At 39.8% G+C, this 15,809-nt stretch overlaps 1 protein-coding gene across 1 annotated transcript in view; it reads right to left on the minus strand.

The window, feature by feature from the left end:
* Positions 1-14,950, minus strand: part of LOC107299460 (calcium permeable stress-gated cation channel 1) — a gene marked incomplete at its 3' end in the record, with an annotated part of 31,707 nt that extends 16,757 nt beyond the window's left edge. The window contains exons 1-4 of the mRNA XM_015828816.2: positions 14,754-14,950; positions 4,887-4,961; positions 1,884-2,004; positions 952-1,193 (exon numbers count right to left, since the gene is read on the minus strand). Coding sequence (XP_015684302.1) covers positions 952-1,149 — 198 coding nt within the window. The remainder of the gene's footprint in view (positions 1-951; positions 1,194-1,883; positions 2,005-4,886; positions 4,962-14,753) is intronic.
* Positions 14,951-15,809: the final 859 nt, after the last annotated feature.

The raw sequence follows: 15,809 nt of genomic DNA on the forward strand, positions 1-15,809 counted from the left end.
ATAAAGAAGAACAATAATAGCTGCAGAGTGGGATTTCTGCTTCCATAGATTTTCAGAGCTCACTTAAATACTAAAACTTGGTTTTTGAATTGTTTTCTGGGTTTGCACAACTCACTGAATTGTAACCAGGCTGCGTTCATATGACTTGCTAACTGCATCACACACCAAAGAAACTAACTAAAGTTAACATTAATAAAGATTAACACATGGTACAAACGCATCCATTTAAGTTTTTAACTGATCTAGTTAGATATGTTGTATGTACCCTGCCAATAGAAATTAAAGGTGGGAAAATAAACAGGCAGGAATTTTTATATGCTAATTCTGTCTTGCATAGCATGAATATATGTGGAACTCACACTAAGATACAAATACCCCTCTCAGTTGAATTCTGAACTTGAGTTAAACTGGAGAAAAAGTGTAAAACTGTACAAGGTAAAGATGAACAAGAAATTATGAATTCTCCTGCTTGTTTGTTGAGGTGGTCTCCAAATGAAATATATATACTGGATGCCTGGTTGCAGACCTATCTGGCCTGTGTGGAACACTGGCTGGGGTGAATGTCAGAAGCAACGTTGGAGAGGAAACCTTGCTGTTACCTGACTGAATGAATTGTTCCTATTTACTACCAATGTGAAGTCACACCCCTCTGACTAAAGGCCATACAATGTGTGTTTGCCATAGTTTTAATATTTAGTAGAAAATATCTCTCTTTGTATCGATGGAGATTTTTTTTTTCTCAAGAGTTCAAGAAACATATAAGGAAGAAACCAGTGAGAATTATATTAGGGAATGAAGGAGAAAACTGCCCTATCTCATGCACTGTGTTTGAGGTAAAGATATAAAATTTAAGTTTTTCCAAGTGTCCAAATGTTACTGCTTATCCGTCATTCCCAGCTGTTATGGTTGAACAGATAATAAAGGAAGATAATTTTTCTCCTTCTCACTCACCATCCAAAGGAGGAAGTTGAGAGCAAGTACTGTGGGCACACCACCAAAAGGCAGCCCTTGTAAGACAGTGCTGTGGGAACGGGCGCTGAAGCATTGGTCTTCTGTAATGTTGGTCAGAGTATCCAGATACGTGAGAACATTCAGAGAAACGGAATTCGTATCTTCTGATGAAGATGTGGTCGCAATCATGTTGTCCATCTGTAAATCAGTGGTCTCTTAGGGAGTTCTGCTGTGTAAAATACCTAAGAGTGGATTTAGAGGAAAAGAGTGAAACTAGGTTTCTGAGATTGAAAAGGACCTCTCAAGGGAGACTTTCATATCTGAGGACACGTTTGTCCCTTTATAAGCTTGCTTTCTCCTGTGTCACACAGAGATACAGAGATTGAGAGGTAGAAGACAGTCAGATCCTTGCTAAGCCAGCCTACAGAGATGTCAGGAAGTATTTTAACATTATCTTTCGACGCTAAAGCCAAGATATACTATACTAAGAAAATGAGTTAGATGCCAAAAGTCCAGATGAAGATAAATATATCCAAGAACAGTTCATGGTCCCCAATCCCAAATGTGAGAGTGGAAGGCACATTAAATGTATCAGCCACTGATATTCCCTTATATAGTGTCCAGAAACTGACTCAGCCCAGGCTCGGCTGTTAAGTCACTGTGATTTTGATTCCCAAGGTGTCCGGCACTCTTTTCCCATTAGCCTTTTCTCCATGTAATAGTAGCAATACTTAAGAGCTCAAAATCTGTGGAACATAGAGGGGAGCTAGCAGGACTCCCTATTTCCTACTTAGGACTTCAGATCAATGCCTAAAGATGCAGCAGATATAACTGATTCTGCTTTTCATTTTCATCCTGACATCTCATTCTCCTCCAAGGAAGAATCCAGGGCAATGATGACACCCTCTTATTAAAATTACAAGTAGACCTACCCCATCAATATTTGACGAATTTAAGGTGGAGATCAAGACAGATCTTCTTTACTCTCAGCACTTCAGGCTTTGGAATTAACATCCCCAGAAACGTCTGTTCCCACTTTAATGGCATTTCATCCTACAAAATGAATAAAAATAAAAGGTATATGGGAAAGCAATTTGAACCACAGTGCTGTTTAGGTTATCTCTCTGTTTGAATTTTCAATGTAACTAATATTAATTTTTTTTTGGGGGGGGGGCTTCTAATTAAGACTGCAGTTTTGCAATGTTTTATTAGCTCGCTGGATTTTTAAACCTTTTCCCCTCCTCCATCTTTTGTCTTTGCTATTTTTGATTAAGTTGCCTTTTCAGTTCACTTTTTAGGAAAGGTTGGATCTTTAAAATTAAAAATGAAAACACTGTACTCATATTGCAGAGTAACAGAAAAAATATTAAGTTAGGGAAACTGAAAAACGAGTGAAACACCAAAAAGATAACATTGTGTTTATTAATTATATAAACCAATTTATCCAGAGAGGCAGTGGCTGACTTTCATTAGAAAGCCATCTATTGGGGATACTTTAATTTGGGCTCTTGCACTGAACATTGATGGTCTAAATGGCCCATTGCAGCTCTATTATTTTAATTGCTTCTATTATGTAGATACATTAACATTAAAAGGATTTATATACTATTAAGAAACTCTCAAAGAAACATGGAGAAAAACATTACTTTGTGATATGTTAATGGATAAATCAGCTAGTGGCATATTAGTAAAGTGGGTGAATTAAGAATGAGCACTAAGCCTTGTGGAAATGAAGCACCAGTGGATTTACCATATTAGACAGGAATTTGAGAATTGTGGTCTAAAGCCTACTGGAAGGTGCTTAAGCAAGGTAGATCTAGTCCAGAGAACTGGAAATGTTAGTTTGGGAAAGCACAGGATCAATATGTGGGACTCCAGAGAAATCTTTAAAAAGAAATATGTATTATATACTTACAGCTTTCCTGTAAGATAAGAAATTATAATGGCAGCTTCACTGGGCTTGGGCTACCATTGTAAAGGGAATAAACTGGAAATATAATGCTTCTATACAATGTTCTTTTATTTGCCAACATGCCAGTAATAGTCTATAAGTGGAAGCAAGCAACAATACTCCGACTTGTCTCTTGAGGCATCTGATATTTCAAAATGATTTTAGCTAATGGTATGCCATCCTCTCCCTTCCTGAGTTTTTAGTCTAGTATGCTCTAACTCCCTCAAATAGGATGGTCTAAAAGACAATTGTAAGAAATTTAGCTGATTCTCTGCCAACCTCCCAATGATTAGGAAACCTTTTAATGGCAGAAATCACTAGAAACACAATCCCCAAATGATCAGATAGTCCTGTATCTCTAAACAGATATAATTCAAAACAATGAGTGTGTAACTCATCTCTTCCTCCATTCTTCCTTTTTGCCTCGTGAACATCTATCCCTTCACTAGGTCCAAAAGGACATAACACTTGGCACTGGGTACACTTTCCGTGCTCTGGGCAGCCTCAGAATACAGTATAACAGAATAACACAGTTGGAAGGAACCTTGGAGGTCTTCTAGTCCAGCAAAGCTGGCTGAGGAATTCTGGGAGTTGAAGTCCACAAGACTTAAAATTGCCAAGGTTGAAGACCCCTGTTCTAGTCCAACCCCCTCCTCAAGCAGGACACCCTATACCATTTCAGACAAGTGGCTATCCAGTCTTTTCTTAAAAGCCTTCATCGATGGAGCACCTGCAACTTCTGAAGACAAGCTGTTCCACTGGTTGATTGTTCTAACTGTCAGGAATTTTTTTCTTAATTCTAGGCTGCTTCTCTCCTGTATTAGTTTCAATCAGTGGTGGGATTCAAATATGTGAACAACTGGTTCTCTGTGTGGATGCCACTTCCAGAAGTCCATTCTGGGCCTGGGCAACAAAAAATTAGCTACTGGTTCTGCCGAAGTGGTGCGAACTGGCTGAATCCCACCACTGGTTTCCATCCATTCTTTCTTGTCTTGCTTTCTGGTGCTTTGGAAAATAGGTTGACCCCCTCATCTTTGTGGTAGCCCCTCAAATATTTGAACACTGCTATCATGTCACCCCTAGTCCTTCTTTTCACTAGACTAGCCATGCCCAATTCCTGCCACCGTTCTTCATATGTTTTAGACCCCAGGCCCCTACTCATTTCTGTTGTTCTTCTCTGCACTCTTTCCAGAGTCTCAACATCTTTTTTGTAATGTGGTGACAAAACTGGATGCAGTATTCCAGATGTGGTCTTATATGTGTAGGCTAATTTTTCCCTAGCATGTTGAGAAAGTTGTCTTCTAGTTGCACTAAAAACAAATATAAATCCCCATCTAAGCAGGAACCCCACTCAAAACAGGAAGCTGGAGACACTGGGGATGGGGCTAGCATGCATGATCACATCCTATATCCTATCAGGCAAAATGCCAGCCTGGAGGTACTCAAACTTGGGCATTCACACACAGTTATTTTATCTGAGAGTAGCATATGTTGGTTTATGTTCCCTAGATCTTTCCAGAGAGATGTCCTTACTGTTCAGGAAATTTTTCTAAATAACACTTGTAGTATTTTAGTGCCCTTGACAACCAGACACAAACCTGCTTGGTTTTGTTCTGATGGTTCCTGGAACAAAACCTAGCTTCAAATAGATGGAAATATCCACCTTCAGTTCACTCAAAGCCATTATTACAGAATCAACAAAGCCATTCATTCATTCTTCTATCCACGCCTAAATTAGATCTCCCCCCAAAATATATCTGGTACCTTCCAAATGCATTGGATGATAATGCACACATCTCCCACCCTGACTGGTTGAGAATGGCAGCAAGTGTAATAATCACCCATCTAGAAAGCACACCAGGGACAGCTGTTCTTTGAGAATGAAGGTTCTCCCAGCGGCAGAGACCACTTCCTCCTTATGTTGCAACAGGTTCTACAAAGCAACACTTTTACCTTTCTTAAACGGCAGGTTCACGATACATACCAAGAAGGGTCATTCCACGATTCAGGCTTGGTTCCAGACACCAGGGTCGACTCTTGCCATTGTGGAGTAGTCAGTCTGTGTTATTGTAAAAAGAAAAGAAAAGAAACGAAACATAAAACTAAACCAGTAATTCTAGCAGACCAAAGATGAACAGGCTCTTTGTTTCCAGCTTTATTCTTTGCAAGAATCCAGTGTAACTTGTCTTGCCACACCTCACCTCACCATCCCTTACAAAGTAAACATTTGTGGCTAGAGGTGGAAATCTCTTTGTTCCTTGTGATACCCACTGCTGGAACATGCCAATTATATTGTGTATTTAGTGTTATTATTCTGCAGTGGGGCAGCAGCCAGTCAGAGTTTACTTTCAGTACTGGCCCTTTTTGTTTCTAAGCCACTACATCTATTTCAAAAGACAATGGCCAGGAGTAAATTAAAAAGATTATGGGTTTCCTTCGGTGTTTGGGGAAGCAGAGGAAAGTGAAAGCCAGATGGCTGCCCAGCTGAGCTATACTCCTATCTCCATGTTGTCTGAGAGTGCATTTCCTTGCCCCCCCTCCCTTTGCCTCCCTTCCCTATGTAAACAACCCCATCTGACATTGCCAGTTGCTTTTAATAATTCATCTCCCTTTGGTTACCAAGGAAAATGACTCTGGACCATCAGCAAATAATTAGAGGGGCTCTTAGCAACCAGCAGCTCAGTCCTTCGTTACCCTTCCAAGAGCTAATGACAGAACCATTTTTAGGGTCAGCCAGCATTTGGTCTGTTTCCATGTTTTCCCTTTACAAAAAAGCATCTATCTGTAAGCAGTACAGTAGAACATGCACACAAGAGCTTTCAGTGATGTACACAGTTATCTGACTAATCTCGTTTCTATTTCAAACAGATCAAAAGAGCAAATGTGGTCACTCTCTATTTACCTTACAACAAATCTGTGAGATGAGTTTAAGATCTCACAGAGAGATGACCTTGGAGGTCATCTAGTCCAACCCCCTCCTCAGGCAGGAAACCCTATACCATTTCAGACAAATGGCTGTCCAGTTTCTTCTTAAAAACTTCCAGTGTTGGAGCATTCACAGCTTCCACTGGTTAATTATTAATTAATAATTAATTAATTAATAATATTTTCATCACATTGTCAAACCATCACACTGTTTTCTTAATGCAATCAACTTGTTTCATTCACAAGCAACAAAAGAATCCAGAGGATGATAATTTGCCATTCCCTATGATTTCCAGCACTTTCTTCCTTTTTTCCTCATTACAAAAATCTATTCAGAGGGAAAACACAGAAAGGAATCTAGATACTATGACCTAATATCTAAACTAAAGCTCGGAAGACTAAACCTCTGGTCCTGGTGACCGATCCAGATTGGATCCTGTAATATGTAAACCAGTGTGCCTGGACTGAAGGCCAACTGTTGTGTTGTAGCTTAGCTTCCAATCATATTTGGAAGTATAAGGAATCAAAATAAGTATGTTTGGCACTGTCACATTTTTTGAAATCTACAAGAAGTTTTGAAAACAAATTTGTTGTCTTAGTGTTAGAGATACAGTAAAACCTTAGTATGCCAGTCTTCTATGCTACAGAATTCTGTGCAATATATGCCATTTGGACAACGAAAGCAGAAACCTACCTTATACAAAGCAAGCCTCTGATTATGTAGTTGAGCACTGACTACCCTGAACAAGTGCATCTCATTCTTCTTCAAAAGATTAATAAGATATTCTTTTTCAGTAAACATAAATTAGCTGGTTCTGGACTAACATATGAACATATGAATGGATGTACATTTATATTTTATTCCCATCTGGCATGACTATAAATATGTACACGAACACGTCCGAATGTGATTATTTGCATTCTTTAAAAGAGAGGTCTCCAACTTTTCTGGGCTTGCGGCCTGGAGGGAAGGAGAGCAGCTTCCAAATTGGTGCGTGCGCTTGTGCGCACGCAAGCAGGGCCACATGCACTGGTGCAGCACTAGCAGCACCGTTCGCGCATGGGCATGCGCTGGTGCTGTGCGCATGTGTGAGCGGCCATGCACTCCCCACGGTGGCTAGCAGTCCCATTCACACATGCGGGTGCTAGTGCAAGTGGGGGGGGGAATGCATATCCAGGTGTGCGCGCACTGGCCAGCCATTTCTGTGGCTCACTGGCTAAGAGTCCTGCTTTAAAAGCCATTTCAATTTTGTTTTGCATAGGTATTGCTTTATTTACACAGTTCTATTCGTAAACCTTCCTTCCCTGCAGTCATATGAAAAGATATACTCTAAACCAATGAAGAGGCAGCTTGTAGTTTAAAATGCAAAAGTGAAGATTATTTAGGAACCCTAAATATCAAATATTCAACTAGTCATCTCTTCTGTTACATCCTTTTCCACTGCTCTTGCAGCTCCTGAATCCTGCGTATCTGAAAGGTCTGCCTCTGTTTTTGCAGAAGCAGAGCGTGCAACTTAAGATTTGCCTCCAATTACTCGCTAGACAAATGAATGATGTTTATCCATATACTGTATGTGACTTTGGCTGCTAAGAGGACAAGGTCAGTGGAGATCTCCCAGGAAAGAGAGAGGAAAGCTGTAGTCAGATGCACTGAATCAGCACACCAGGCGAATCAATACTGAGCATCAACTAGGAAAGACCCATCAATAAATGCTTCTGTACACAAACATCAGTTCATGACTTCTGGGTCAATTGGGAAGAAAAGATAGAGCTGATCTCCAATGTCATGGGGCCAGTACCCTTTTATCTTTCAAATGAGAGGAAGGGAATGAGAGGCTAAACTCCTTTCAGAAGTAAAACTGGCTTGCATTATGTGAACTGCACATCTCCCCCTCCTCCTCCTCCTCCTCCACCTCTTAGTAAATTTAGTACATTTTCATGTTTTATTCTTCTGTTTAAAATTAACATTTTCTCTCAAACTGGCTAGTTTATTGCCAAATTAACAGGGGACAATCAGGTTAATTTAAAATAGTGGCAGCGGAATCTGTCCAAATGCTTTGAACTATAAAACCTTATCATTTTATTTTGTGCCAGGAAGTATAGAAGGAAAACATCAAAATGATTATCTGATTTGGGAATTCCAATTAAGAAGAACCTATTCTATAATTCCATCTGCTGCAGCTTAAAGTTGAAGAAAGACACAAAACTTCTCTGAAAAAGAAAGACTACATGCAGATTATGTGGAAAAAAGAAATCCTTAAGGTTGTTTCTTTTTTCTGGAAAATAATATATAATTTCTGAAGTCCTTTGATTCTGCTATTTGTTTCCCACCATTAACAATTAATGCATGACATATGATTGTATTTAATATGTACAAAATTGAAAAAGTCCTGCAAAGGAATATTTGTTTTCATCCTTTCTCACTTAGTTTCTAGTTTCAGAATCTCCCTTCTGTTTTGCTTATTTTATATATCTATTCTATAATCTTTTATTGTTAAACAAATCAAGGCATCCTAAAACAAAATGAATTAAGCATTTAGCATTTTATGAAAGAACATGTGTATGGAAATCTGAAATGATGAACAAAAAAGAGCACTAAATCTATCTAGAAAGAAAGTTTAATATGTTTTCATTTAAGCTTTCCCAGCCTGGTACACTTCAGGTGTGTGCGTGTGTGTGTGTGTGTGTGTGTGTGTAAATCCAAAGTTGTTAGCCAATATACTTCTGCTCACCAATATAAGGCCCTGTGCTTATTGAAGCATTCCAGAGTGAGAATAGTAATCAAAGGCTGAAGTGCTTCAAACAGGGGATTATGTAAAGTGAGATAGGGAGTTAAGAAATATGAAATATAAATAAATAAAATTATCCAACACGCAAGTCCCAATTTTATTGGAAGATAACGTAGAAGAGTTTGAATAAAAAATTGCAATACCTAGGATAATAGAAAGGTACTTGTACATTCCTAAGACAGCAGAGACCCATCAAATGTATTAAAAAAGGATACGGTAGGGGCTTTGAGTAAAACCTGCAAAAAGATGCCCAAGAAACAAATGGAGCATTACCCATTTTAGATCCCAAAATACACTATTTTGGGTTCAATAGGGACTGAAACTTTGTTAGAACTACACAACGGTAATTCTCAAGACTCAGTCCTCCTCTGTGTTTTTCTAAAAAGAAGATTAATCACAGAGTATTTCAACAGAAAAAAAGAAGCCTGTGTAATCTAAGGCGCTTTGAGAAGAAACAGCGTTCTGCTTAATTACGTTAAATGTTTCCTTTTTGTAATGACCAAAAAATTGGTTCCAGCATTTAAATCTCACCTCCTCATTTCTCGCCCTCAGCCTCTACACAGGTCTGCTTTTCTTAAGAAGATGTTCCCTAGCTTTAACATTCATGTAGAAAATATCCCATGTTACTGATATAAGGCTCGTTATCTTGCATGGATGAAAAGAAGCAAGCATGTGAGATAAGGCAGCTTCCTTTAAAAGTTGGTAACAATAAATGATAATCAGAAAATGAATGTGTTTTCATTTCCATGCATTTAGAAGAAAGCAGTCCTCTTTTCTGGAAATTTCTGCTTACTACTACTGATACAATACATCTGTGCACTGTATTTGACTAAGCTACAAGAACCATTTTAGAAGTTTTCTAGACTATGCGTAGTTTCTCACTCTTATTCGCAAATATTTCTTTTTATCTTGATTCTTGCAATAAATAATGCAATTCCACGTAGTGTTTTTACAAAGAATCCAAGTATTTTGGGCAAGATTTTTGGTACACATATCATAAGTAAAATGGTACATTTGAGACACAGGACGTGCCAAGGTACATATAAAGTCTTCTCTCTTGGGTTTTGCTGTGCATCGGCTTCTATCCTACTGAATACGCAAAACTTCAGAATGGGGCGATGGCAAGCTGGTACTATGCCATAGCCAGCCCCATTGGCTTTGTCACAATGCCACAACCATTTCAGTATCCACAAGTCAACCCAATTTTCCCCAGTGGAATTTCTCTAAATATGTTTTAATTACAATTCCAATCAATGCCCCTCAGCCGAAACAAACTTGCTTACTTAAATAATTTCTCCTTTACTATCCAATATCCCTCAGCTTTCCACCTGCAGTATTCTAGCAAAGTACCTGAGTCTTTATTCTGTTCATTTTCCCAATTCCACAAACACAAGATCTTTCTAGATTAAATAGCACTAGAGTACCAGCTGAGAATCCAGTTATCAATTGACACCGATTTTGACACTAATCTTTCCATCGGATAAAATCTTTCTGTCTTCTGTAAAATAATTTTGCAATAACAGATACTGACATCTCAGGTGCAACCAAAGCGGCACAGAACTAGAACAAAATATGTCTTCCCTTGACTCTGCAGATATCATATTGCTGGCCTCAACAATGCTTTCCACATATGTTGGTCTTCTTACAGGATTTGAGTGAAATGAAACCCAATATCTCCAGAGAGAAGAAAATTATGGAAAACTGCATCATATTCTTTCAGCAACATAAATGTCACTAGAGCACATGCTGAGACTAGGAAAAGCTATCCAATTTTTAAATGGAGAGATTTTTGAAGATAGAATTTCTTGGCAGATCAATACTGCTTAATTTTCACATACCCTTATACCTTTACTGCAAATTGCAAAAACAGTAGAAGGAGAGTATAGCCCTACCACCTTCCTTACGAGTTCAACATTATGCATATATTAATGTCTGTGAGAACTTACTGGCATTTCAATATTCCCTTTATACATCTGAACCTAGGCATACATTCCCTGGTTATCATGACTGACTAGTGGAATGCAGCTAACTATCTGTAATTCATATTGTTTTGTATTACAGATGATCTCAATAATTTCAGTACTTCATTTCTTGTTTGTTACTGAAATGTGTCACTTCAATAATAAAAGGCATGCTTGCCAGAAAGACCTATCTGCCTGTATTTGAAAAAAAAAAATTCACAGGACAAAGCAGTTCCTAGACCATCAGATAAGAAGACCCAAAGTTTATCCATCTGCAGTTCTCTGAAAATCATTCTCTCCATGTGCTTGTCAAATCTGCCACTGCTGAGCATGCTTGTTTTAATGCTATGTCATCCTTTGGAAAAAGCCAGACCTCATTATAGCAATATAAGTACAGATTGTTTTCACATCATTATGCTTTCATCTTTGCAGGCATAGTTCATTTCAGTGCAGTTACAGTACACACAGAGAGCAGCAAGGGCACCAATACCATCCACGCTATTGGAAAAATAAGGGATACTAGATCTGAGGCAGTTCCCACTGCACAATTATGGTGTCTAGTGAACAGATAGCTGCTACTGAATGCTTCAGTCAAACTGACACCTCTGCAAATGGAGAGCTGCTCCACAAGGGACATTTATGTCAATTTAGCATTGGTACATGCAGCCCACTTCTTACAGCATCCTCCTCCTTGTGTGGCTGAGACGATTATTTTTCCCAATGTGTCTGAGTTGCAGCTTAAAGCGCCAAATTTCCATTTTGCAATTTGCAATGCTGCAGTTCTGCAGAGCTTGGGTAAATCATATCCCATTCATGAAAAACTGGAGCCTTACCCCATCTGAACATGAAGTCCTCTGGTGGATTTCAGAGCAACCTCAGTGAATTAGCCTTCCAGTCAATTTCTAGTCAATTTCACAATCCCTGCCTGTAAAAAAAAACTGCTGGGCTTGATTGTCTGTGTTTGTATGAACACAATGTGCTAAACGCTTGCTTTATCTTACCTCTCAGCTCAAGTGGGCCATTGCTATCTCTCTGCACTATTCCCATGGATATTCCACCCTACAACTTACATTATTATAGCCTCTTCTTGCATAACTACAGGGACATGACACCAACAGAGCTTCCAATAAGGTCTGAGGTCTATACAACTTGTCACCCCAGAGTTTTTATTGCAACCGATGTCTATACACATCCTGCATGTACTAGATACACCCCAATGAGATAAAATGAAGACTAATACTTCCCCCCCCCCACATTTGTTTTTATTTTGTCAGGAGCTGCTATAGCTGAAGTGTGAGGCACTGACCTTAGGTAGCCGCCTTCTCTTAGGCTGGAGGCAGCCTGGACTGGTTAATGGTTTACTCTGTCTATTCTCCGCATTCTGAGCTCAGCAGAAACTGACTTCCAAATACTTTAAGAGGATGAGACTGGAAACTGTGCCATCTGGAAATGCCAGAATATTAATGTCTAATGACTTTAGCTCTCTTGGGAGTTTTCTTTAAAGCAAAGATGTTGGAAAAGGAGATGTGGATGTTCTCTGATTAGAGGAGATGAGATCGTCAGACAGGGTCCATCTCCCTACAAATAAAAAACTCCATCTTGTTTTAGGGAAGATTACAGTACACAAAACAGGAGGCCATTCTGAATGTCGGCAATAATGGCTTATCTAAAAGGTTTATCTTACAGGTTTCATATTTCCCATAGTACTCCTAAATTCCACCACTAGATCCTAAATGAAATAAAAAGATAATTTGAAACATTTATATGGGCAAAATCTTGTATGATTGCCAAATATCACTAGAATTCACTCTTTTTTTTTACAGCTTTATAGTATCTCAGGAGCAAGGTATCCAAAACTGACAATGTTATTAGATTGGTTTAAAATAACTCCACATTAACTAAAAGATCAATAAGCATTTTAAAATAATGTCAGTGCCTACAAATCAACTCTCACAAGTTCAGATAAAGACAAGGAAGGTTTCTATGAGGACCTGGACCAGATTATTCGAACAACTCGTCAGTGAGCAATTCATCATTCTGGAAGATTTCACTGCCAGAGTTGGGACAGACAATAAAAACCGAGACGGAGTCCTTGGGAAACTGAGGATAGGTGAACTGAGTAGCGTGGCTTACTGCTTCTGAGCAAATATGCCAAGTACAACCTATGCATTATTAACATGATGGTCAGACAAGTACAAAACTACCTGGATGCATTCCAGGTCCAAACACTGGCACCTTCTTGACTAGTATGACAGCATGATATTAAAGATGGCACCATTACCTGCACCATATGAAGTGTTGAGTGCTGGACTGACCACAGACTGGTCTGGTTGGTCTGAAGCCTAAATATAGCTCCTTTACATTATAACCAACCAAGAAAGTCATTCAACATCAGCAGATTATAAGAGCCAGATCAAGCCCAATGTTTCCAAGAAGTCCTTAATGAAAAACTCTCCAGCAATTTACTGCTTGTAAGAACGTCTATGGAGATTCTCAATCATCCAGGTCATAGTTATCTCAAAGGTGCTTTTCTTTCCACAAGAACTTTCTTGTTTTGCTTCTCATCCAAGAAGCTTTTTCATCTCTGACTGTATGGAAGGGAAAAAAAAGCACCTTTGGGATGCTTGTAAGAACCTGTTTTGAAAAGTTTAAAGATATCATATAGACTAATGTTCCCCAACCTTTCTGGGTTGGTGGTTCAGCATGGGGAGAAGGGGGTAAGAGGGGATGATTTTGTGTGAGGGGCAGGCATGTGTGTGCACACAGTTTCATTTGTGTGAGTGGCGGGCACATGTGCCCACCACTTGTGCGAGTGCCCGCCGTTCATGCGAGTGGGGCTGTGTGCATGCGTACGCTCCAGCCTGCCACTCATGTGGCCCATTGTGAACAGGCCATGGCAGTGGGCCACTGCCCACAGGTTGGGGATCTCTGATATAGACTGCAACAACTGTACTTGGACTGAAAACCCAGGCACATGAAAATAGTTTGATGAAAAACACAAGACCATTTCAGCAGCCCTTCAGGCCAAGAACAAGCCCTCTGCAGAACGATCCATCATCTGTTTCAAAGAAAGACAACTTTAAACATCTGCAGCCCAAAGTGCAGATAAAACTGCAAAAAATGCAGGACAAGTGATGGCAAGGAAAGCTGAGCAGGTAGAACATTATGCAGACATGCATGCCATCAGAAAGTGTGTCAGTGTCATGAAGTCAGCTTATGGTCTTTCTAAATCGCAATGCTCCCCTTTGCTGTCAACTGATGGGTTGAGCATGATCCAACATTAGGAAGGGCTGAAAAACCACTGAGCTGAACATTTTTTCAATCTACCCAATGGGCTGTCCAGAGTTGATCCTGATGTTTCACAGCAGATTCCTCAGCTACCTGCCTTAGATGCCCTAGACATGCCTCCCTCTACTGATGAGATCAAGGAAGTGATCTCATAGGTGAACTCAAAGCAACAGGGCAGGATGGTGTTCCTGCTGAGATCTACAAACCATCAGACCAAAACACAAGCAATTCCACGACACTCAAAAGGTATTTTCCCCATTCATGATCTACAGATGACCCATGAGCCATTGCCACATGAAATACTCATGCGCAAAACTTCATCCCATCTTCCTAATCTTCCATACATTCATGGAAGGACAAAGTAGCCAGAAAGTATTCTTTTTATGGAAAAACACTCAAAGGCCATCTATGCATCTCTAGGTAGGTCTTAGAGGGCTCTTGTCTAAATCCCTGAGCCATAGTCATAGCCTCAGCAGATGATACTAAACTCAGATAATTCAGAGGTTTACTTGGTATAAGGCCCTTATATCTAAGCTCTTAATTTTGTTGAGGAACGTCACTGCCTCAATTTTAGACTGAAAAGAAAATCCCCACCTTCAGCTCTAAAAAGTTCATAGATTTCAAGCAAGAACTTCTAAAAGACTGCTATATTGGATATTCAGGATAAAAGGTGGCTGAAGACTTAACAAGAGTTAACTTCTGGTTTTCAGCAAATCTGCAAAGGCAGAAGTCAGAGGAAATTCTTAAGGTTGGCTGCTTACAGGTTGCTGAAGGAAATCCTCACACTAAATGGCACTGCAGATGGGAGGACTTAAATCATATTTTCTCCTCCTCAACTTAGCCTCCCATCCCTTCCAAAACCCAAGTCTTGTGCTGTTTGCCACTTACCTGACAAGGATCAGTGGGTCAGTCCTGAACACATGCTATTGAGAATAACAGGGGATGAAGGAGAGATGCCTGGGTCTTGATTAGCAAAAGGTTTCCTTTATGTCTCTGGCTCAGTGGGCTTCAGTAAAGTTACCACAATCAGTGTTGGAGCCGACTCTTGCCTTTAAACAGCAGTAATGTCTTGAGGGCCCTGGAGACAGAAGAGGAATGATGTGTCAGTATTGCTGAGGCTGCTACGTTACAGACGCAGCTTATGATGCATGAAGAATTGGCTGCTTTGTTTTCCCTCCCTCTTGCTTATCTGGAAATGGGGAGCTCCCTTGTGCTGGCAGGCAGCAGAGAGTTGGATTGGCCAACTGTCTGGAAAGGCCTGTTTCCTTTTCTAATCACAATGTATAACCCCAGTCAAGGAAGCAGAGAGGGACCCCACCCTGGAAAAACATCCCGAGAAACAGTCAGTCTGCTCTGTCACTTTAGCTGGCTTTTTGCCAAAGGCAAATGCTCTCTCTTTGCATTTTATACACCACGCTCAGCTGAAATGCATAAGTCAGAATAAGCGATCAAAATGCAAGTTAACACAAATGCCTGGATATAAAGACTCAACTGCCCAATCCTCTTCTTCCTGCAGTAATTCTGTCCAGTTTGGTTCAGTTGGTTAGTTATTCTTGTAAAAGAAAGATTATTGGTTAGGGCAAGCAAGTATAGAAGAATGGGTGGAGATTGATACCCAGAGTCTCTAGGCCTGGGGATAATGAAATATCCATCATTAGCCCAAAAATCTGGAAGATACTAGTTTTGTTCTGCATGACTCTGATTCACTGGAGAAAAAAGATGGTACACATATCTGGTCTCAAGCCTAGACATAAGATCCACCTGGATTTCGGATCTCAGTTTCACAGGAATGTAAAACCAAGATGGAAAGAAAGAGACTAACCACATGATAATGATTCAGGCAGGACCCTTCCCTAGTGTAGACTACTTGTAATTTCATGGTTGTCTCTTTTCAATTAAGTAGCCCTGACTACTGAATAAGGGCACGTTTAAATCTAATATTTA

Source organism: Protobothrops mucrosquamatus, unplaced genomic scaffold (genome assembly GCF_001527695.2).
Source record: "Protobothrops mucrosquamatus isolate PMUCROS unplaced genomic scaffold, P.Mucros_1.0 scaffold4956, whole genome shotgun sequence".
In the NCBI taxonomy this organism is placed as follows: Eukaryota; Metazoa; Chordata; class Lepidosauria; order Squamata; family Viperidae; genus Protobothrops; species Protobothrops mucrosquamatus.